Source organism: Phyllostomus discolor, chromosome 4 (genome assembly GCF_004126475.2).
Source record: "Phyllostomus discolor isolate MPI-MPIP mPhyDis1 chromosome 4, mPhyDis1.pri.v3, whole genome shotgun sequence".
Lineage (NCBI taxonomy): Eukaryota > Metazoa > Chordata > Mammalia > Chiroptera > Phyllostomidae > Phyllostomus > Phyllostomus discolor.
In genome coordinates, this window is record NC_040906.2 from 8,801,580 (window position 1) to 8,823,610 (window position 22,031).

Below are 22,031 nucleotides of genomic sequence, written 5' to 3' on the forward strand. Positions count from 1 at the left end.
AAGTACCGTATTTTGCCATGTATCATGTGCTCCCGTGTATCATGCGTGCCTACATTTTTGTGCATGTTATACATGGGATTATTATACCCATTATTGTACCCATGGTATGTAATCATTGTGCCCATGTGTAATGCACATCCTTATCTTTCCCTCAAAAATGTGGGCAAAAAAGTGCGCATTATACACAGTATTCTATTTTCCCTGGAATTTCTTTCCTTGGGATGGTGTGACGTAGGAGCTGCTGGTCAGCTCTCCCGCTGTGTGGACAGAACTCTCCTGCTGAGAAAGCCTGAAGCCAAAGACCCAGGTCAGCTGCGCCCAGCCTCCAGGCCCACAAACACAATGCGATCATACATGTGTGTAGTTTTAAGCCATGGCATTTGATACAGCCTGCTACACAGCAATAGGTGACTAATACAGAAGCCAACACAGGAAAAAATAGCTGAGCCAGGATACAGAGACAGAATCCCGGTGATACTGCTTGAGCCCTTGACTCCCGCATCAGAAGTCTTTGAAATCCTGAAATGCACCCGTGGAAATGTTAATGATGTAAGGTAACAGAGGTCCTTTTTTTTTTTTTTTTTTTTTTTGCTCAAGTAGGTTTGAGCTGGGTTTCTTTAAATTGTAAGCAAAAGCATCTTGACTTAGGTGTCCAAGATGACAGAGGCCATGCAGAACCAACAGACTGCCAAGTCTCAGAGGATTCTGCTACGCTCTCCTTTAGCCGCGGTGTAGCAGGCTGGAGGACTCCAGGTCGGAGGAGGACGTGAGGATGCTGGTGAAAGGGTCAAAACAAACATTACCGCATTGAGGAGATGCTAACCGACGTGTTCGAGTCACCGAGTTAATTCCCAGAACATGCGCCCACACAGTAGATAGAGCTCTATTCCTCAAGTGTCAGAGATAATAAAAATATTATTGTAAGAAAATACGTATAAAACTGTTCCATATAATGCCTGATACAGACATTAAACAAAATGTGAGTAAAAATCCAGATCTCTTACATTTTTTAAAAAATAAAGGACTCGTTCACTTTCTCTATTAAGTGGAGCCCTCAGACACTTCACTCAGTAAGTTGCTGGCAGATGCTTCCAAGGGGACGAAGGGCTCACGTGATGCTGAGAAACCCGGGTGAGCTCCGGCTGGCTTGAGCTTCACCAGCCACTCCTCTGGTCCCACAGAGGACAGCTCAGGGGCACTGAAGGGGGCACCGCTCTTCCGGTGAGCCCCTCACTGATTTCTGGACTTTCCTTGTGTTATCTTTTGAATCCTCCCAACAAGCCCAGGAGATGTGTCCTATTACTGGTCCCATTGTACGGATGAGGAGCTGAGGTTAGAGGAAGGACACAGGACCGGCAGTCAACACATGTGTTTTAAGGGAGGGAGCGGTCAGTCATGAATGCACCATCCCCCGCTTCCCCCCACAGACAGATACACCTCCCTGCCTTTGCTCGGCCACTGTTCATGGGGCAAAGTAGAATTAGGCTGTATAATCTGCACGTGAGGAGTATGGGAACAAGACCCCAAAATCATGACGAGGAGCAACACAATGATCTGTGCCACGCAGCCCAACGACACAGTGGATCATGCCGGGGCCCACAACACACTTCCGAATAATGGAACAGCCTACCCTGATCTGTATCCTCAATGAAATTTTTCAAAACGTATTTGCCTTCTTCAAATCTACAACAAGATTTGCTTCACCCTGACCAGTGAAGGTTTGGCTCAGTTGGTTGGGTTTCATCCCACAGAGGGAAAGATCGCAGGTTCTGTTCCTGGGCAGGGCCCATGTCTGGGTTGCGGGTTCAGTCCCAGGTCAGGGTGTGTATGAGAGGCAACCAATCAATGTTGCTCTCCCTTCCCCCTCTCCTTAAAAATAAATAAACAAAATCTTAAAAAAAAAAAATTTGTTTCACCACATTGTTTTAACCTCCTTTATAATTTTCTTTCTTTAAAAAAAAAGATTTTATGTATTTATTTTTTAGAGAGGGAAGGGAGGGAGAAAGAGAGAGAGAGAGAAACACCAATGTGCAGTTGCTGAGGGCCGTGGCCTGCAACCCATGCATGTGCCGTGACTGGGAATTGAACCTGTGACACTTTGGTTCGCAGCCCGTGCTCAATCCACTGAGCTACGCCAGCCAGGACTTTGACAATTTTCTAAGAATTTTAGTGGCCCTTGCCTCATCCAATCCTTGTTTTACTATAGATTCTTAAGTGAAATTTAAGAACACTCAATTGAAACTAGCATGCAAAAATCTATAAAATTCAGATCAAAAGTGGACCTCAAGCCATCATTAAAAACACAAGAACCTCAGAGGAGGATCTTAGAAGAATGTGGGGCTCCTACAGACTACCTCTCTCATTAGCAGGGCAGCCCGCCTCCACCCAGGCGGCCAACGCCCGCTCTGCGGAGTCTCGCAGAGGACGGAACACGGGGGAGGAGCCAGCTCCCCGGCGGCGTCTGAAATAACACCACAAACAGCGTGTGCACTGCATAATCAGCACGCTGCAGCCGCTGGGGAGCAATCATGTGCAGTGCACTCAGAGGGACAATGGAGTGGAATTTATGAATTTTAAGTGAACATTTACCATTTCTTAGGGACCATCCTTAAAATTACTGCTACGACGCAAAAAGCTTTCAACGTAATTTTCCCAGACAGGTGCCTTCACCCGTCCTGCGTCTGCCTAACTGCAACCCTCCAATTACTGTGACGGTGCCTTCGGTCATTTCCCAGTCCTGCAGACACACCTCAAGTCTTCCGCCGTGGAAGTGATTTAACGCTCGACGGAGACTCCCCGATCAGGGATTGGATAACTGCAGGACACGACTAATCCCGCTATTACTGGTGTTACACACTGACTAAGGCAAACAAAACCCAGTGACAGCCATGATGATGATGATGATGATGATGATGATGATGATGATGAAAATTGTTTTCTACTTGCAGAAAAACCATCATTCTTTACTGGCAGGAGGAAGGACTGTACACGATGCTATGCATTCCGTTTAGCCTATGCACAGAAACAGGTTTCCCTTTGTCATTCCTTAAGAAAAGAAACGGGGGATAAGATCAGGACAGAAATGTGTCACAGGTAATGAGCCCATGAGCATTATGGCCAAGCCTTACACTCATCTGTCAAATAAGAGTCTTGAATTAGGCAGGAGACTCAGAACACCCCACAGTGCCGCTCGCCAGCTCACTACTGGCTGGAGGGGCAAGCTCTGCGGACGCTCAGGCGCTCGAAGTGAGCGGCCCTCCATGCTCCGCGGGCCCACCTCTCATTCTGCAGCAGACAGGAGGGGAGAAGGAGGAGGGAGCTGCCCTGCAAGTCAGCCTTCGAGTTAGAGGAACCGGACAAGGCCTGACAACAGAAACCAGTTTCGCCATACGTACACGTGTCGTGTCCACGCTGACATGACTTGAAGGCAATTCTCCAATGGGAAAATGCAAAAAATAAAATGAGTAACAGCGAGTCTCCATCTACACTACACTGGTTATTGGTAAAAAAGATGGGTCGGACGGTGTTCATTTTTAATTCATGGACTCTATTTGTAGATTCAGGACAAAAGAGCATAGCAAGTTTATAAAGTCATTTTTCTGCCACCTGCTTAGTACTGAATTATTTAAAACTCATTTGAAACACACACACACACCTGACAGTTTTTAAAATACTGTTTGACAACAGCATTTTCAACATCTATAAAAGTATGTGCTAGAAGAGCAGATTCTGTATGCGCTGTCTTGCATTAGCAAGTCCAGGAGTATTTTTACCCGCCAGTGCATCACACCTCACAAAAGCGCTTGAGAGGAACAAGCAATGTGACCCTTTGTTCAGAGTTGAAATTACTTGGTATATATCATCTGGTGCATTCATACAGCCCTCAAAGTAAAACTAACTGGTTCATCAAAATGTGCACAGTCTCAGTTACTGGAGTTATCCCTCCAAAGTTACAGGATCACAAGTCCTCCACAAACTGACACTATAACTGAGTGTTCTCTACAGAAGAATGGACCGAATGCCGCACACCTGATACTAACACAGAATGATACTGAACGTGAGGAAAAAAAAGAACTGATTGATAAACTCTACAACGTCTGATGCGACAGTGATGCAGCAGTTGGAATACATCAAGGAAACGCGAAAGATTTTATATATATATATATTGTTTGGATCACAAAATTTATGTTTGCCTTTAGGAGAAAATTTGGTTTTAATGAATTAATCCAAAGCTTTAACACATACACACACATGCATGTACACACACAAATGGCTGTCTCTTAAAACAGAAAAAGAAGATGTCACCCCTCAAACTATACATCCTTCTAGAAGCTGATGGAGCTTCCTCCTCATGTATGTTTACATTTTCTCTTTTTCATGTACCATTTCAAGTTTTCCTTCTCATTTCCATGGTTAAATTTGCTGCAGGCTTGCCTACTTGATTTGTCTTTTCAAAGATAGGGCTCTTCAAAGATCAATTGTATCATTTTTTTTCCTTTTTAGTTTAACTTTTACTTAATAGTATCAATGCCACTTCCTCTCATCTTTTGTTACTTTTCCAGCTTCTTAAGTTCAACAGTTTAGCTTCTTAAACTCTTAAATAGTTTAGGGCTTAAATTATTTCTGTTTAAACTTTCTCACTATATTATAAAGGGCATTTAAGAGTGTTTCATAGCCCACAGTTTGGATATGGACTGTTTTCACTGTTCATTTCTAAAGTCTTTTTTTAAAAATGTATTCTTGAGCCATGGCTGGCATAGCTCAGTGGATTGAGCGCGGGCTGCGAACCAAAGTGTCGCAGGTTCGATTCCAAGTCAGGGCACATGCCTGGGTTGCAGGCCATGACTCCCAGCAACCGCACATTGATGTTTCTCTCTCTCTTTCTCCCTCCCTTCCCTCTCTAAAAATAAATAAATTAATTAATTAATTAAAATTTAAAAAATATGCTTGTGTTGCTTTTTCTTCATTTCTGGTTACTGGTTACTACAACTTGGATAGGTTTCTAGACAGATAATCACTGAATTATAAAGAGTATACACTTTCTACAGCTCTGGATTTACGAGCCACTGGCGGACTTTTCTCCACGCACTGTCCCCTGGCGGGCCTCCCCAAGGGGCTGTCACTGGGCTTCCAGTGGTCGGTCCTGGTCTTCGCCAAGGTGTGGTCTTCTTTGTCCTATTTCTAACTCCTGTGACTTTTGTTTCCATTTATAACGTACTTGGATCTAAAAAACAATTCTCTTTGTTGCTTTTGCCTTTGTTTAAGATTGTGTTCATTGTATTTATGCATTGTACGCATTTCTTCCCAACTCCAGAACTGAAGAATTCTCCTCACACACTTAGACATTTTCCAGAGACTATATTTAAGTCTGCTAGACACAATGTACTGAAAATTTATTTGGGAGTATAGTGAGGCAAAGCTTTATCTTTACTTTCCTCCAAATGATTAAAAAAATTCAAATATCATTTACTCAATAGCCCTGTTTTCCCTGCTGATATTTTTTACATTACCTTTACTATGTCGTGGCCTATTTATTTATTATAATGTTTGTGCCCATTTCATCCTTTTAAAAAAAAAGTAGGAACAAAAGGGTATTTTAGGATCAAAGAACTATGGTACTGCAAGGAATAGAAGAGACATATATCGCTAGAAATAAAACTTGTTATTTATTTGACCTGTGTGTTACAAATGACTATGAAATTAAAATGCTCTTCTGTTATATTCAGAGGGGAACTATGTCCACTTAAAGAGAGATAAATTAGAATCAAATTATTGGACGTCTCCTATGAGCTAATGAGAAGCCGACGTGAAGCGGGGGGAGCGGTTGGCGGTCTGCAGCCTGTTCTCAGCTGGTTACCACGGAATAATTGATGTACTAATGACTTCAATTCATAGCGCGCACTGTCTGCACTTTGCATAATTTGAACCAAACCTGAATGTAAATGGAAAACAGTCCCCTTGCCTATTTGACTCCCATGACTTTTAACTAAGAATCACTTAATACTGCAGAGGAGGAGGGAGAAAATTAGCAAATATAAAGAACTTTCTATTTAAAAGCATTCCTCCTTATACTGAAATGGGAAGGATTAAGTAAATACATCTGAATCTCTAGAGATGTGATTTATTATCTTCTTAGTTGAGAGTGAATATTTAATTGTATAACATTTATCTCCGATAGTGCCTCCTGGAAAAAAAAAATCCAAATTAGGTCAAAGTGCATATTCTAAACACTCCAAAGGGAAATAAATGTGTTTCATAGCATTCTTTATTTTTTAATGAAAAAATATTAGTAAAAAAAAAATCAAGTCAAAATAATTGCTATATTTGGTCATTAACTTTTGAGCTGAAAAACATCCTTTTTATGTAAAATACGTCACATAGGCTCTTCCTCAATGTAGTAAGACGCACTTACTGATATCACCTTTTAACCCAGGACAAATGAGTTTTTTCAAATTTTTTAAAAAAGTATTATTATTTTTTTTTAAATGTCAAAGTCATTTTCTTTTAAGATTTTATTTATTTATTTATTTATTTATTTATTTATTTTAGAGAGGGAAGGGAGGAAGATAGAGAGAGAGAGAGAGAGAGAGAAACATCAATGTGCGGTTGCAGGGGGTTATGGCCTGCAACCCAGGCATGTACCCTGGCTGGGAATCGAACCTGGAACACCTTGGTTCCCAGCCCGAGCTCAATCCACTGAGCTACACCAGCCAGGTAAAAAGTATTATTTTTAAAATAACCTTCAGTCATCATTACCTGAGACATCCAATACAGTAAGCCCAAATCCTGCCCCTGTCACCGAGTCACCAGAATTGATCATTAATAAGTGTAGTTAGTTAAGTACAGATTAGGTAGGTGCTACCATCCACACACCCACAATTACATCACAGCATGATGGCCAATTAGCTTCAACCTGGGTAGTGAACCTTATTCCTCACAACTCCATGCTCAACTGCAAAACAGCTGCTTCCTTATTCCTACCTACTGCTCTCCGCCGTCATTCTGCACCAGCCCACTGGGCAGAGCAGGCCCTAAAGAAGGTCTGGCTAATTTAAAGGCAGCGGGAGTCCTCCACGCTGTCGCGCTCTGCTTGGGACGGAAATGTCTCGTGTCTACCTCTGTCTATGACATACGCATTTTAAAATGAAACCACAGCAGGGCTGTCCAATTACAAAAAGACAGTATGTGTTTAGACACCTAAATTAAAACTTGCTCAGGAACCATGCTACGTGGCTAATTGGACACCGCTTTTGGATCACATGAGGACAAATGAGAGGAAGTTAACGTTCATTCGCACAGACATTCAGGAACGTTTTAGAACCCGTGGTCAAAAATAAAACCACTGTCACAGCGAAGAGGAGCTGCCATAAACTGAATTGTGTGCCTATCCGGATTCCCACGTTGAAGCCCTAATTCCCAAGGTGACATATGTGGACACAGGGCCTTTCCGAGACAATCAGGTTTCTGTGAGGACACGGGGGTGGGACCCTGCTGATGGCATCGGTGCCTTTATACAAAGACACACTGAGAGCATGGCCGCTCTCTCACACTCCCCTCCCTGCTTTATGAAGACACAGGGAGAACGCCGCAGACCTCCCCAGAACCTGACCACCCTGCCACCTTGACCTTGGACTTCCAGCCTCTAGAACTGGGAGAAAATAAATCTGTTATTTAGGCCACACAGTTTGCAGTATTTTTGTTATGTCAGCCCAAGCTAAAAGGAGTCTAAGGAGATACGAAGCCTAAATGTTACGTGGCATCCCAGGTGAGAAAAAAGATATGAGGTCAAAACTAGGGAAACCTGAGAAATATATGGGTTTTAGCTAATAATAATGTCACTATTGGCCCACTAATTACAACAAATGTACCATACTAATGTGAAGATCAAAATTAAGTAAGATTCACTGCAGGTTATATGGGAACTTTCTATATATTTTCCCAATTTTTCTGCAAATCTGAAACCATTCTAAAATATAAAATTTATTTAAAATACATACATAAGTAAAATATATATCTTCAACCTCCCCTAAAACAATCCATCATATCACTTCTTTATTTTTACTGTAAAAGACTTTCTGTTCTTAGCAGTTCAGAATAAATCATTACATATTAACAACAGCAAAAAAGTCTCCATAAGCATTGTCTAAGTTATTATTTATAGAACCTGAGATTGCACTTTGTTCTTAAGGTCTCTCTTTTTTTAAAGAAAGATTTTATTTATTTATTTTTTAGAGAGGGAAGGGAGGGAGAAAGAGAGAGAGAGAGAAACATCAATGTGCGGTTGCTGGGGGTCATGGCCTGCAAACCCAGGCATGTGCCCTGACTGGGAATCGAACCTGCAACACCTTGGTTCGCAGCCTGCGCTCAATCCACTGAGCTATGCCAGCCAGGGCAGGTCTCTTAATATATATATATAATTGAATAAGAAGAACCTCCTGGAATTTAATATCACCATCGTTAATACCAAACAATTACAGCTTCTTGAAAATACAGAGGGCACACACAGGGAAGCACAACTTACTAAAAAAAATTGTCCCATTTCTCTAATAAAAGAATTGTAAATGACATCAATAAAATAATTTTTTTGCATGTAAGATTTCTTAAAAATGTAAGGGAATATTTAGAATGGCCAGGAAGTGACAAATTGGGTGCTTTCATATGTGTGGGCAGCTAACACATACCAGGTCTGTCTGGAAAAACTCCACCCACTGTTAATATAATGAGGAAGTTCTGCACGACACCAATGTAACCTGGCAGCCAAGGAGAGTGGACTGGAATGCACATGTGTGAATGACAACTTTACTGTACAGGGTTGGGGGGGATGCCGCGGTAGATGGTGTTGAGTGAGTATGTGTACTATGTGGCTGTTGCATTCAGAATGACTGAGCAAGTAGAACAATGAATCTGCATCACATTTTGTATTAGGCTTTAACATTCTTCTGCAGAAACTAATTGTACCATTCAGAAGGCCGCAGCTACAGGCAACTGGTGATTGGCAGCTTCATTGCCACAATGTGCCCACTTATGCATCACATCTCACGCAGAGTTTCTTGGTGAAACATCAAATAACACAGGTGACTCAGCCCCTCTACAGCCCAGATTTGGCATCCTATGACTTCTGGCTTTTCCCAAAAGTAAAATCACCTTTGAAAGGGAAGAGATTTCAGACTGATGATAAGATTCAGGAAAATACGATGGGGCAGCTGATGGTGACTGGGAGAACTGTGTGAGGTCCCAAGGTGCCTACTTTGAAGGGGACTGTCCTGTGTACAATATTTCTTGTACCTCGTATTTTCTTCAATCAACGTCTCTGTTTTTCATAGTATACATCTGGGTACTTTGTGGACAGACCCCATTGTATAAAGAGCCACGGGAATAGTTCAGACATGTAGCCTGTGATTCTATGTCTGGGAATCTATTGCAAAGGCGTATTCAGGCCTGGGAGCAGAGATAACGCTCTGATGTCTGAAGACACCTTCACTGATGATGTCAATGGTTAGGTAGGAAAATCAGGGAAAGACAAAATAACCTAAAGGAAGCAGGACATTGGGTGCCATCGGGCAGCCATGACAACCGAGGCTTGTGAAGAGCTGCTTATAACAAGTCAGATGAAAGTGTAGGGGACGTAACTGTGCAAGAGGGTAGGTAGGGGTGTGTGGTAGCAACGTGCTAACAGTAGGTTTTTCTGTGTAGGACAAGGTGGGAAGTTTGTTTTCTTCATCAGGCATTTATATACTTTCAATTCTGCTACAATGAGTACATTGGTCTTTTGGTTAGGAGCAGAGAAATTTGGCTACATTCATTTAGCTACTACTTTCTTTTCAGTTAAATTATTTACGTAAAATAACCACTCTTTAAAAAAATGTTATACTAACTAAAATCTATTTTAAGAGAGTAACTGACCAAGCCCTGGCTGGCGTAGCTCCGTGGATTGAGCGCGGGCTGCGAACCAAAGCATCGCAGGTTCGATTCCCAGTCAGGGTACATGGCCGGGTTGCAGGCCATGGCCCCCAGCAACCGCACATTGATGTTTCTCTCTCTCTCTCTTTCTCCCTCCCCTCTCTAAAAATAAATAAATAAATCTTAAAAGAAAAAAAGAGAGTAACTGACAGAAACTCAGTATTTGGATTTCAGTCGAGCTGCTTCCTACAGCCATCGAGGATGGGCCTGGCCACTTTGTGCGGATGCCGGGGGCAGGGCCGGCCGTCTCTCTCTCTGCAGGCTCGGACTCCAGGGCCAGGGAGACGACTGACACGCTCCCCTTCCCCTCCACGTTTCTCATTCCCGTCTCATAAAACCGAACTCCGGGGAGTCACTGCTTTGGGTAAGTGTTGCTCTCACCGTGAGTCCTGTTCAGCTGTAAGTCCTCCAGGGAGACAGACGTTTCCACCAACCCTCTTATGAGGCTCACGTAAGTGTCCTTTATGGGAGCCCGAATGTACGAACGGGCGCTCGAGGTACGCCGGAGAGACACTCCCCTCCTTCACAAAACCTGCTCGGGAGAGCCTTGGAAAGTTGCTTCAATCTGGACCTTGAACAAGCTCCAGAAACATGTTTCCGTGAAATAAACAGAGGGCGGGGATCAAATCCATATATATTTCTCATCCCAACTTAAGAGAAAAATGCGACGGTCCCAGTAGACAGGAAGAAAAAAGAGGTGATTGTGAGACATAAACAGAAAACCAGTGCTTCGGGAAATGCCCATCCTGGGCGATAAATTGGTGCATGCACGCGTGTACATGTCTACACACATCTTTACAGATACACATATGCACACACATCCACACATGTGCATGCACATACACATGTGCACACACACATGGGTATACGTGCACAGACACACTTGCATACATATGCACACATACATACATACATATACACACATGCACTCCAAACAACTCAGCAACATCACAATACACCTACTAAGAAAGTATTTTTTAAAAAATGATGGTACTCAGTGCAGGCCAATTGGTGCTAAAACTGACAAAAATGATGTAAGAAATTGGTATAGCTTCTTGAGAAAGTTTAACCCATCCTTGAAAACCACGAATCCTGGACAGCAGTCCTGTCTCCTCTCAGCGAGCTGCCACAATGTGCCCCAACCCTGGGAGGACCACGTTTCCTCCTCAGCTCCCATCCATCCGGCCACTGTTGTCGAAGCAGCTTGCCCCTGCAGGCACTACTCATTTGGGTATTATGGGATTTACGTATTTGTCACTTGCTTATTTACACATTCCCCCAATATACGGTTTAACCCTATATCCATTTGGGGTTTTTTCCTACTTCTACACTTAGAAAAGAACGGTGTGCTTCTATTTGGGAAAATGCACTAACTTTCACACCACATTTTCTCTGCTTCAGACAACCCCTTCTTCTTGAATGTTCAAAGGGTTTCATTAATAATGTCGTTTATAACTGATTACCACTTCTGATTGCGGTCAAGTCTAATACATAAATTTTTATAAAAAATTGGCTCGCATGAATACGGAGGCTGAGGAGACCCACAGTCTGCCATTTGTCAGCTGGAGATGCAGAAAAGCCAGTGGAACAAACTCCAGTCTGACCGGAAAAAAGGCCTGAGAACCAGGAACGTCAGTGGGCGAGAGAACACCCATGTCTCATCCCAAATAGGCGAAGGGAGAGCGTTCAGGCTCCCCCCGCCTTTGTGTTCCCTTCGGTCCCCCAGGAGGTCGGATGGCGTCCACAGGCTGTGGGGAGGGCAGCCTGCTTCGCTCAGTCCGCCAACTCCAACGTTAACGTCTCCTGGACACACCCTCACAGACACACCCAGCAATGACACACCCAGAAATAATCAGATATCTGGACATCTCATGGCACAGTCAAGGTGACATATAAACTTAACCGTCACACTTACATTCATTTGACCACAAATATTTACTCAGTGCCTATTATGGCCGATGATTAAAATACTAAGATGAAAAAGAAACATTCCTTAGTATCAAGGAGACCCAGCCTAGAGAAGTAAAAAAAAGAAAAAAAATTAATTATCATGGAAAAAAATTCCTTATGGTAGAGGAATCTACAAGGTTATGGGAACAAAGACAAAGAAGTGATTAACTCTGCCCGGGGCAATCAGGGAAAGCAGCATGGGACAGATATTATTTGACTTGGGTCTTGAATGATAACCAGGAATTCACAAGAAGAAAAGAAGGAAGGTTATGCCAGGGAGAGAAAACGGAGACAAACTCCCAGAGGCCCAGACATGCGTGGCTGGTATTTTGGTATTTCACCATCACTATTCAACTTTGATGGTGTGTAGGCGGAATAAGACCCGCTCCTCTGTCCCCCGCCCCCGACCAAAAAGAAAAAAAAAAGATATTCACGGTCTAATGTCTGCAAGGACTCGCCCGTGTGTTAAGGATCTTGAGAGGAGGAGATGATGCTGGATCACCAGGCTGAGTCCCGGATGCAATTACACGTGCCTTTATGAGACAGAGGCGGAGAAAGACTTGCCACAGACAGGAAAGAAGGCAGCGTGGTCTTGGAGGCGGTGCAGTGATGTGGCCACAGCCAAGAGATGCTGGCAGCCACCAGAAGCTGGAACAGGCAGGGGACCGGTCTCTCCCCTGAGCTTCCGGAGGGAGCATGGCCCTGTCAACGCCTCGGCTTCAGCGCAGTGACACTGATTACAGACATGTAGCTGCCAGAACCACGAGAGAACGAATTTCAGTTGTTCTCAGCCACCGAGTGTGCGGTCACCTGTCACAGCAGCCCGGAGAAACTAACACAGGTGCCGTCTACTATCTGCCTCCGGTACTATTTTCCGACATCCATGGAGGACCCTGGAACAGTCTCACTACCTTCACCTGTAGCGCACCTCCTACAATCACCCTGGGTAATGTCACTGCCCATGTAGACAAGCCACCCGGCACTTCACCCCGCGAACCCTTGACCTCCTGACGCCAATGACCTTCTCTTCCGCCACGCTCGGGACCAGGTCATCAGCAAAACAGACTCCGACACCCTGTCTTCTGGTGCCAGGTCCTATTCACACAGCTCTCTCAGTTTTCAAACTCAGCAAAACCCCCACACTTCACCCCTCCATTTGCTCTTCAGTCTCGTTTCCTCCTCTTCCCCGTGGGCCTCCCTGGGACAAGCTTCCATCAGCACCCACACGTGAATCTGCCAGGCAGCTCATGAAGCCCCAGGTCCCTCGCTTGCAGGGACCCTCCGCAGCCGTGGGATGGGGACAAAGAGCATGTTCACATGGTCACATGCTTTTGTAAAATGTACGAAAGTGAGAGATCTTAACCACAATCAACTAGAACTGCTCTCTCTTTCCACACCAACTTCCTCTCTATCACACTTCCTTCCGCGTCAGGTGGCATCGGTGTGGCCACAGACGCATTTCGGATGCAACTGAAGGGAAGCCCAATTGAAGATATAGTAAGCTTGGGTCCACGGGGGCTTATTCCTGCGGTTCAGTCACTTCAGTGCAGGGTTAAGTCACTGTTAGTCGCTGCTGTGTGGGAAGGGCTTCCAGAAATTCTCTTACCACCCTCTGCGTGTCCTCAACTAGAATTCTAACGGGAGGCGGGAGCAGCAGTCCCATGTCGCGCTCGTGTGCCTGATGGCAGCCAGTGCTGGCAAACAGTCCTCATGCTGGAGTCAGAATCCAGAGTCTGGAAAGTTCTTCCAGTCGTCAAGCGTGTAAAACGACTAGTGCATAGTTAAAACAGAAACGTAGCAGAAGTTCTCTGTCAGGGATATCCTTGAGAACACAGTACAAGAAATTATAAACATGCCATTCACTTCACATTTCTCTTTTGAGAGTCATGCAAAATAAACGTGGCCAGAATTGTTGTGTGTAGCCATCAAGCAGAAATATTTTCACATCACATCAAAAGCTAGGAACAGAAGTAATGAATACATTCTTGGATTGCTGGTAACCCGATCAATGAAGACAAGTAAATCATGAGAATACTAGTAATATTTCTTGTTAATAGAGCACAAAGTAGTGATATCCATGAAGAAAACACAGATCTTGCTCTCCGCCACTCAAGATTTCTGACAACACTCAAGTCAGTTCAAAGGACAGCCAAGGCACTTGAAAAGAAAGCTGCACCAGGAAACTCAAAAAGGCCTGTAATTATGTAGCTTGTATGTAAAAATGCCTTGATAGAAGTTTCCCCACATCTGACAATTCCAAAAATTTACATGATGAGTTGTGAAAGCTTTTCTAAACTCTCAGTAATAAAAAAAAAATTGATTTTGATGTTGTTCTCTCTACAGACACACTGTTGCCAAGTTAATATCATACGAAGAAGAGATCAGACTATGCAAGCAAAACCTGTGGGACAGACTATTCTAGAAGCATGCCAGGGAGTTATTACATTATTTTATGGATTTTATAACATTTATGGTATTTGCCAGCTTTTAAAAACTTGTAAATTGTGGTGCTTTCTTTTTTTATTAAAAATGTTTACTTCTGTTTCTAATTTTGTATATCTTTCTTAAGGAAGACCCACAACATTGAATAAGCTTCAATCCTACAAAACCAAGATCTGCCCTTGAAGAAACACTCAACTTCCTTAGTTTTTTGTCTCTGGCTATTAACTTCCAACCCCAGATCCACCCCTTGTATTTAAATATGGAAGGAAAGATAAGATCAGGAAATCATCCTTCCTGACTTGCCATGAAATAAGCAATTCAGACAGGGGTCACAATCGATATCACTAAACTGTAAGGAGGAAGGTTATTGAGAACAAGCTATCTGCATAACATCCAAATATCACCGCACACACACACCGTACAATTATGAAGGGACAGATGAACCCTTACAATAGACACCACCTTAATCAGGTGGTTAAACTTGGAATTCCTGACAGGGGCAATCTGGCATCACAGCTCTTCTGATGTGATCACCCCCACAAAGTATTATTGCCAACGACAACAACACTTGCATTGGAACGTAATTAAGCCATTATCCCTACCTTCTAGTTTACAGAAAAACAAGCTAAATAACCTTGCATTTCAGGAAACAAGCAGACAAACTGAAGAACGTGGGGCATTCAACAAAACGAGAGACCTACTCTCTTCAGAAATTTTCCACAGCATCTATTTGCTCGATGTCACGGAAAAATTACAAGGGGGAAGGTCTACCTTAGGGTAAAAGAGGACAATGATCTGTAATAATCAAATGCAATGTGTGAATTTTGACTCGATCTGATCCTACCTTATGCTCCCCACCTGGTCCAAAAAAAAAAAAAAACAGTTACAAAAAATATTTTGAAAACTGGGTGGATTTGAATATGAGCCAATTAATTACCAGACAACACGGGGACTCACTATTAATTTTCTTCAGTATGATAACAGCAACGTGGTTATGCAAAAGAGTATCTTCATTTTTAGGAGATGAATGCTGAAGTTTTTAGGAGTGGAGTTATGGTGTTTGTAACTTACTTGAACTTTATGTTTGAAAATTTTTTACAATCAAATAATTGAAACAAGCAAGAAATATATTAAGTCTGTCTTTCTGTCATTCAGTCAATCTGAAGAAGTTTTTAGGAGGGTCCAAGTAGCCCCTCCCCTGAAACCTGAGCGGGCGGCAGGACGCACAGCCAGGCGGCTGCCCTTCGCAGAACTGCCAGGCTGCGCTGACTGGCTCCTGCGCCCAAAGGCAGGCCCGGCGGGTTCCGTTGGTGCGGAAGAGTAGGAGCTCCTGGGAATTTTCAGACTGCTGTCATTCGGGATGGAAAAGCCAAGTACAAACGAGGGGTGGGGTGGGGGTGGGAACTCAAACAAAATTAAATGACAGCTGGTTTATTTTATGAATTTGAGGAAGACAAAGCAATCGGGCATGATTCCTTTCAGGGCCATTGCGCACTTTCAGTGACTGATCGCACAGTAAAAATGGTGAGTTAAGTACTGCCGCGTTTATAAGGCACTTTCACATGCATTACCCCTTTGACTCCTCAGAACGGACTCGGACTCGACACAGACAAGGTAAGTCGCATTCCTGTCGTACAGGTGAGGAACAAGAGGCGCTGAGAGGCTGGATGATTTGCTGGAGGTCCCAAGGGTAGCACTCGAGCCCAGGGCCTTCCCCGGGGACTGCACCCCCACACCCCCGGAGTGTGGTCCCTCCGCGGCTCTCTTACTCTGAATAGTGGTTCTGTCTCTGAGCTTCTGTTTTCAGGCCAGACAGCCGTAGGCTTATAGAGACACTGTAGAGGTTTGTAATTCGGCTAGTGTTGGGGCTAGAAAGTAACACTTGGCATCAGATCCCCCTTGCTTCCATCAACAGAAGGTGGCAGAGGTAAGAGGTGGGAAGGGCCCGAGCTCAGTCAGTGAGGAGGCAGCATGCACCCCTCCCTCCCGTCCCTCCCGTGCCAGCTCCCCAACTCCGGAGCAGGGGCAGGACTGCACACACCACCCCCTCCTGGGGCCCCGGGACATGCAGGGAAATGACAGGACTGTGTAAGGTGCAGCACTGGCTGTGGCAAAGTACACACAAGTCCTTCGAAAAGCAAAAGCACAAGCAAAGCAGATAGTGCAAGCACTTCACCATGCTGGTCCATTGCACGCCGTGAGTGCCCGTCACAAAGCCCAAGGTCTAGCTGATCGGAAAGGCCTCCCTCCAGAACACCCCTAACTCAGGGAAATTACTCATTCCCATGGCTTTCAGAAAATACAGGGGTCCACCAAATGTTTGCTGGGCAGGTTTTTTTTTTTTGTCTCCCAAAGGGTAGCTCGTTAAGTCCGACAGTAAAGCAGGCTTTGTTATGAAGATTTACAGTGTTTTCCCAAAGAAAATTCTAATTGACAAGCACCAGGAGAACGACAATGTAGAGCAAAGAGCTCCGGTTTCTCCCAAGATCAATGTCAAAGGAGCACAGGCTTCTCGGGTTTCCTGGACCAGCGTTTAGCTCATCTTTATTTGGACACACGCATAAGTAGATGCTTGGATGGGAGAAATGTATCATGCAAAGTAGTCAAATCTTAAAAACCAAAAGATGTATTCTTTCAGACTCCAAAGATAAGAAATTCCAGTTAACTCCCAGGTCCCTCCTTGCAGAATAAGCATATTACATACAAACACAGCCAAGGCTCGTGCGTGTAAAAGGGGGACCCTCAGCAAAATAAAATGCACGATGCAAGTCTTCAGAAACAGCTGAGTGAGAATATGAAAGGCACCGTTATTCAAAGGATTCGTTATCGAATAAAAGTTCAAGCACCAGAGAGCGATTTTCATATGAATGTTGGGTGCTGCTGTCACACGCGAGTCTCCGTCTACACAGAGAAGCCAGTCAGGGGGCCGTGAGTGACACGGGATAGAGAGCGGTGTTCAGATCAGGGACAGACATTACAGGGCCCTTTTTTCAAAGAAAACTTTGAAGATTTTGTCAGGCTTTCTGCGAGGACCTGTCACACAATAACAATACAGTTGCAAATGAGTGGTGCTCGGTGGCCCCTCGCCCGCCTTTTTATAGACCAGCTGGCAAGGGCTGCCCAGGATGGGAAATTAGCATAAGAGAAAGGCTCAAGGTCACTTGGGCTGAGAGCCCAAGGAGAATGCTCTCAGATGAAGAAGGACACCCAACACAGCCTCGCAAATAAGGGTGCGAGGTTTAAGAACTCCTGTCCTGAAAAGAACAGCAGAGAAAACCTCCTCTTTACTTCCTTCTGTCCATTCCCCAAACAGCACCCAGGCCCCTGCAGTAAACACAAACAAACAAACCATGCCTTTGCACTTGCCTCCTACAGATGAAGACAAGTGAAACTGGCAGAAGAAATGGAAACATAGCACAATTCCCTCTCCTCTTTCTAAACAGAAAGCAGGGACCAAAGAGGAAAAGCTACCCCAGGCAGGAGCACTGGACCAGCAGTCAGGAGGCCTCAGTCCCAACTAGTCTGGTGTCTCCCAGGAGCTGGATGATGGGTCCCTTAACTTCCTGAATTTCCTTGGCCTCCTCTGTAAAGCAGTCATAAACACCAGTGGTTCTCAAACCGGGTTCCGCAGAACCCTGGGGTTCTGTGGGTGCCTTTGGGGTGGCCCCGGCAACACAGGGTAAGGCACAGGGGCCCCATGTTTCCTTTCAACCCAAAAGAGTTAAGAGTTGATCCATTTTATACACCACGTTTGTGAGTAAAAAGCCTCTTGTTTAGAGAGTTTATTGCCAAGATGATTCACAACTAAAATGGTTTAAGAGCACTGGACCAACATACCTTGTGATTTTTTTTATCTTTATAATTATGTGGTTCCTATGTGCCTCTTTGGATTATTGTTGTAAGGATTAACTGATTGATAGGGTACTTAATATGGATCCTCAAATCTGTATATCACGTTCTCCTACTCCAACTTAAAAGGTGAGGAAACCGAAACCTGGATAATTCAAATACACCCAAAATCCCACGGCTCAGTAGGTGATGGGGTTCCCACTCAGGAATGTCCGATTTTATCCTTATAGTTAAAGACTAAACTTCACTGTAAGAAACAAGTAGTTATCTCATTGTTACCCCAATTCCTTTTCCACAGAACATCAGATTCTTCATTTGTGATCTCTGAGAGTACATAAACACTTACCCCGGAGAGACGAAATGAATCGCCACCAGTTCTGCCCAACAAGCGAATCTGAGGGGAACAGGAAAGCCCAAAACGTTGGCGAAGCCTCCTGGGTAGTAGTGGTTGCTCAGGACTTTTAGAGCAAACAAAACTCCTGAAAGAGAAGAAAGAACGTACAAATAGCAACAATCCAAATGTGGAGATGATCAACATTTACAAAGAGAATCAGTTGAAAGTGAAAATGATTGTTTGACTACATTCAACTTTTCACTTCGAAGCATACTCTATTCCTTGCAAGCCAACCCAACATTCAGGAGCAAGAAGTGTTCATGGCCGTCATTCTTTTGATGTTTCTTAACCCGGGAGTTTGTCCTGACTTTCAGCATGCTACTGAACACGGACAGGACACACAAAATGGGGATAAAACACCAGCAACCCTACTAAATGCCACTGCATCCGACACTGGAAAATCGTTGATTTTATGCCATGTGAATTTTAAGTCAACAGAAAAAAACGATGTAAGTTACATGTATTTTCTAACCTGTATGGAAAGACACGCTGAAGGTGGGCCATATTTTCTTTCTTCTCCCATAATTAGGTGCATGAGGGTGCATCTCAGAGGGAAGGGGGAGGGAAGCAGGCAAAGTAAAGGGAAGGGTTCCACTTCCTTCGGTTTCAGGACCATTTCCCTCCCCGCCTTCACATTCTAATTTTCCGAACACCTCATTGAAGCCCCGATGGTGATTTCAATCCTATGACACACACGTAAAAAAGAACTGGCAGGGGTTAAAGAGAGAGGTGATGCACTATCTGGTTAAAGTCGGGTGGACTGGGTTCCAATCCCAGCACACCACTTACTGGGTGTGTAACCCTGGGCAAGTTTCCTGCCGTCTGAGTCTCAGCTTTCTTGTCTACAAAACCAAGACAATGGCAGGTCCCATGAACCTGGCATATGAATTGAGCAGCGTGAGTTACACGGAGTGACTTCTCTTGGCTCCTAAAACGTGGTGGCCATGCTGTGGTAGGACGTGATACATTTATTTTAATGAAGTTAATAAGAGGGATACTCATCTTTTTCCAAACTCCCCATCACAAATACACCTGCGGGTCTCTCCCTGGTCCTGGGACGATGGAGCCAACGCATATTTCCTGTATTGCATCTCCTACAAAACTACCCGTGAGCGGACTGCAGTCCAAACTGCTCAAGAGTAAATGACGCACGGCAACATCTGCGTCCCTCCTGTGCTCCAATCAGCTTCCTCTCCAGAATACATCCCCGGCAGCCCTTACCCACTCAGAATTCGCTCCCTTCACCAACCAGAGACCCACACTTCACGAAAGGACAGCAGCCACGCCGCCCTGTCTTTATGCATGCCTCCTTCGAAATGTGTCTGCCTTACCTGAGAAACCTACAGCACAATTCGTTTTGAAGACAGGTTCATCCAGAAACTCCGCAAGAGCAGATTCCAAGAGCAGGTATACCACCCCAGTGAGCAGGGAGAAGGCGGTGATAATGTAGGCGAACCATCTGCTTCCTACTCTTCTTTCCAGCTGAATTCCTTTCCACAGCATGGACACCATATTGAAGTACAGGTGCCAGTCGTCTGCATGGTGAAGCGGGGACAGCAGTAAGCGCTGCCAGTCTTTCCCCTGGTAACACGTCTCCACGCTGAGGCAGGAGCTAAGCAGTGGCTTCAGAGGACTCAGGAAGAACCAGATGTTGATGGCCAAGGTTGCTAGCGTGACAGGTGGAATATTGTTGACCCCGACTTGGAAGATTTGAGAAAGGAGCAGAATGAGCCCAGCATTGAGTCCTCTTGACCTCCGCTGCATGGCTGGGCGTCAAGCCAGCGATGGGAATACACGGAATCCAGGGAGGCAAACAGACAGCTGGACCTAAAACATAAGATAAAACGCACATGAAAACTCCGTCAATTAAGAATGAATGCATGTCAGACATGCCACTCAGCTGAGAGAGGAGCTCACACCGTGTAAGGCACACCTCTCATCTACCAGCAGTGTTGACGTTCGGTGCCTTCCAGAGTAACGTTCTTCCTTCGTCTTCCTAAAACGGAGATCTTTCTATCCCAAGTCCCAGTGGGTCGGCTCAGGGATGGGCCTGCTGTCTCTGACAAACGTGCCATGAAAACACGACTTGTCTTCCTTCTCAGCACACTTGCAATTTAGAAAGACGGGACATAAATATTTAATAATGATCTCTACTCAGAATGCTGGCTGGGATCCTTTGCCCCCTTCGTTTTTTTGAAGACATATTCAGTTTTGATATTTCAGATGGAGTCTGCTCCAGGGTATCGAAACATCAACAAGCCAACAAGTGAGCCTGAAAAAACAGGCGTATCTTCTATTCCACGTTGGCAGGTTTCAACCCCGGGAATGCTTTATTTTCACAAAAACTTCAGCTTTTAAGAGTTACCTACTTTGTGTGACATCCTGGATTGAAAGACAGTCCATTTCTAAGGAGCTCACATTCTACTACGAAGCAAATGAACAAGAGCCACACGACGTTCTAAACACAGTGACAGAGGGGACCCAGGCTCCAGGGACACAACCCAGCCTGTGGAGGATGTGTCCCTGGTCTCGAGGGGTAAACTGGGGATCAACGACGAAGAAGAGGTCCAGGGTCCGGCAGCCTGCTTCTCCGCCCCAGATCCTGGGCTGGCCTTGTGATCTGTCCCAGCTGACAGAATGCACAGGGAAGGACTCTCCGTGAGTTCTGACTCCAGGCCTCAAGATGATCTGCAGGCTTCTCCTCTCTCCGGAAATCCTCCCAAGCAAGCCTGAGGACAGGTCCGGGGGGGCCCATCACCCCAAAGGCCGTGCCGCCAGCCACCAGTGCCCAGAAGCAAAGCTGTCCAGGTGTGTAGGAGCTGACCACAGATGCGTTAAAGTGAGTCCAGCTGCGCCCAGACGAATTTGTTCACTCACAGAACAGTGAGCCAAATAAACGGTGTTTTACTTCACCAAGTTGTGGAGTGGTGTGTTACACAGCAGTCCTAAGCCAGGCAGCCGGCACCTGCTTTGGTGAGGGACTGGCTTATACTCATGGGAAGAAGCTAGTAAAGAAACAGACACAGACTGAAGATGCAAGAGATAAAAAGAATCAAGCCCTTAAAGGCAAGAGTCTTGTTCGTTACGGCATTTCTGTTATCACATAGATGTCAGGTGCATATATGGGTCAGCAGGCGGGCAGGTTGGGAGGCAGACGCTGAAAGAGTGCCCATCGAGGGGTTCTGTTTTCTCCGTGGAGCTTTCGTGGCTTCCATCCAAAAAGGAAACACACTCTGATACCCTGACGATTGTTACTCAGGGGGCACAGTGGAACATACCTGGGCTTCAGAGCAACAAGGGGCAGGAAACCCCTACTCACTAACCTTAACTTCGATTTCTTAAACACTCTAAACTCTCTTAACTTCAATTTCTTCACTTTAAATTGGGAATAACATCTCCTTGTCAGGATGACTATAACATGTCTGGAACAAAGAAG

The 22,031-nt window shown here is 44.8% G+C and overlaps 1 protein-coding gene and 1 long non-coding RNA gene across 2 annotated transcripts in view; one reads left to right on the top strand and one right to left on the bottom strand.

Moving 5' to 3' along the window:
- Positions 1 to 22,031, bottom strand: part of RHBDD1 (rhomboid domain containing 1) — a 105,665-nt gene that overhangs the window by 58,304 nt on the left and 25,330 nt on the right. The window contains exons 2-3 of the mRNA XM_028510603.2: positions 19,927 to 20,422; positions 18,548 to 18,680 (exon numbers count right to left, since the gene is read on the bottom strand). Coding sequence (XP_028366404.1) covers positions 18,548 to 18,680; positions 19,927 to 20,359 — 566 coding nt within the window. The 5' untranslated portion in view covers positions 20,360 to 20,422. The remainder of the gene's footprint in view (positions 1 to 18,547; positions 18,681 to 19,926; positions 20,423 to 22,031) is intronic.
- Positions 5,948 to 8,718, top strand: LOC118499982. Its single transcript, XR_004902501.1, has 3 exons — positions 5,948 to 6,465; positions 6,723 to 8,188; positions 8,396 to 8,718. It is a non-coding gene; the product is annotated as an uncharacterized LOC118499982 (long non-coding RNA).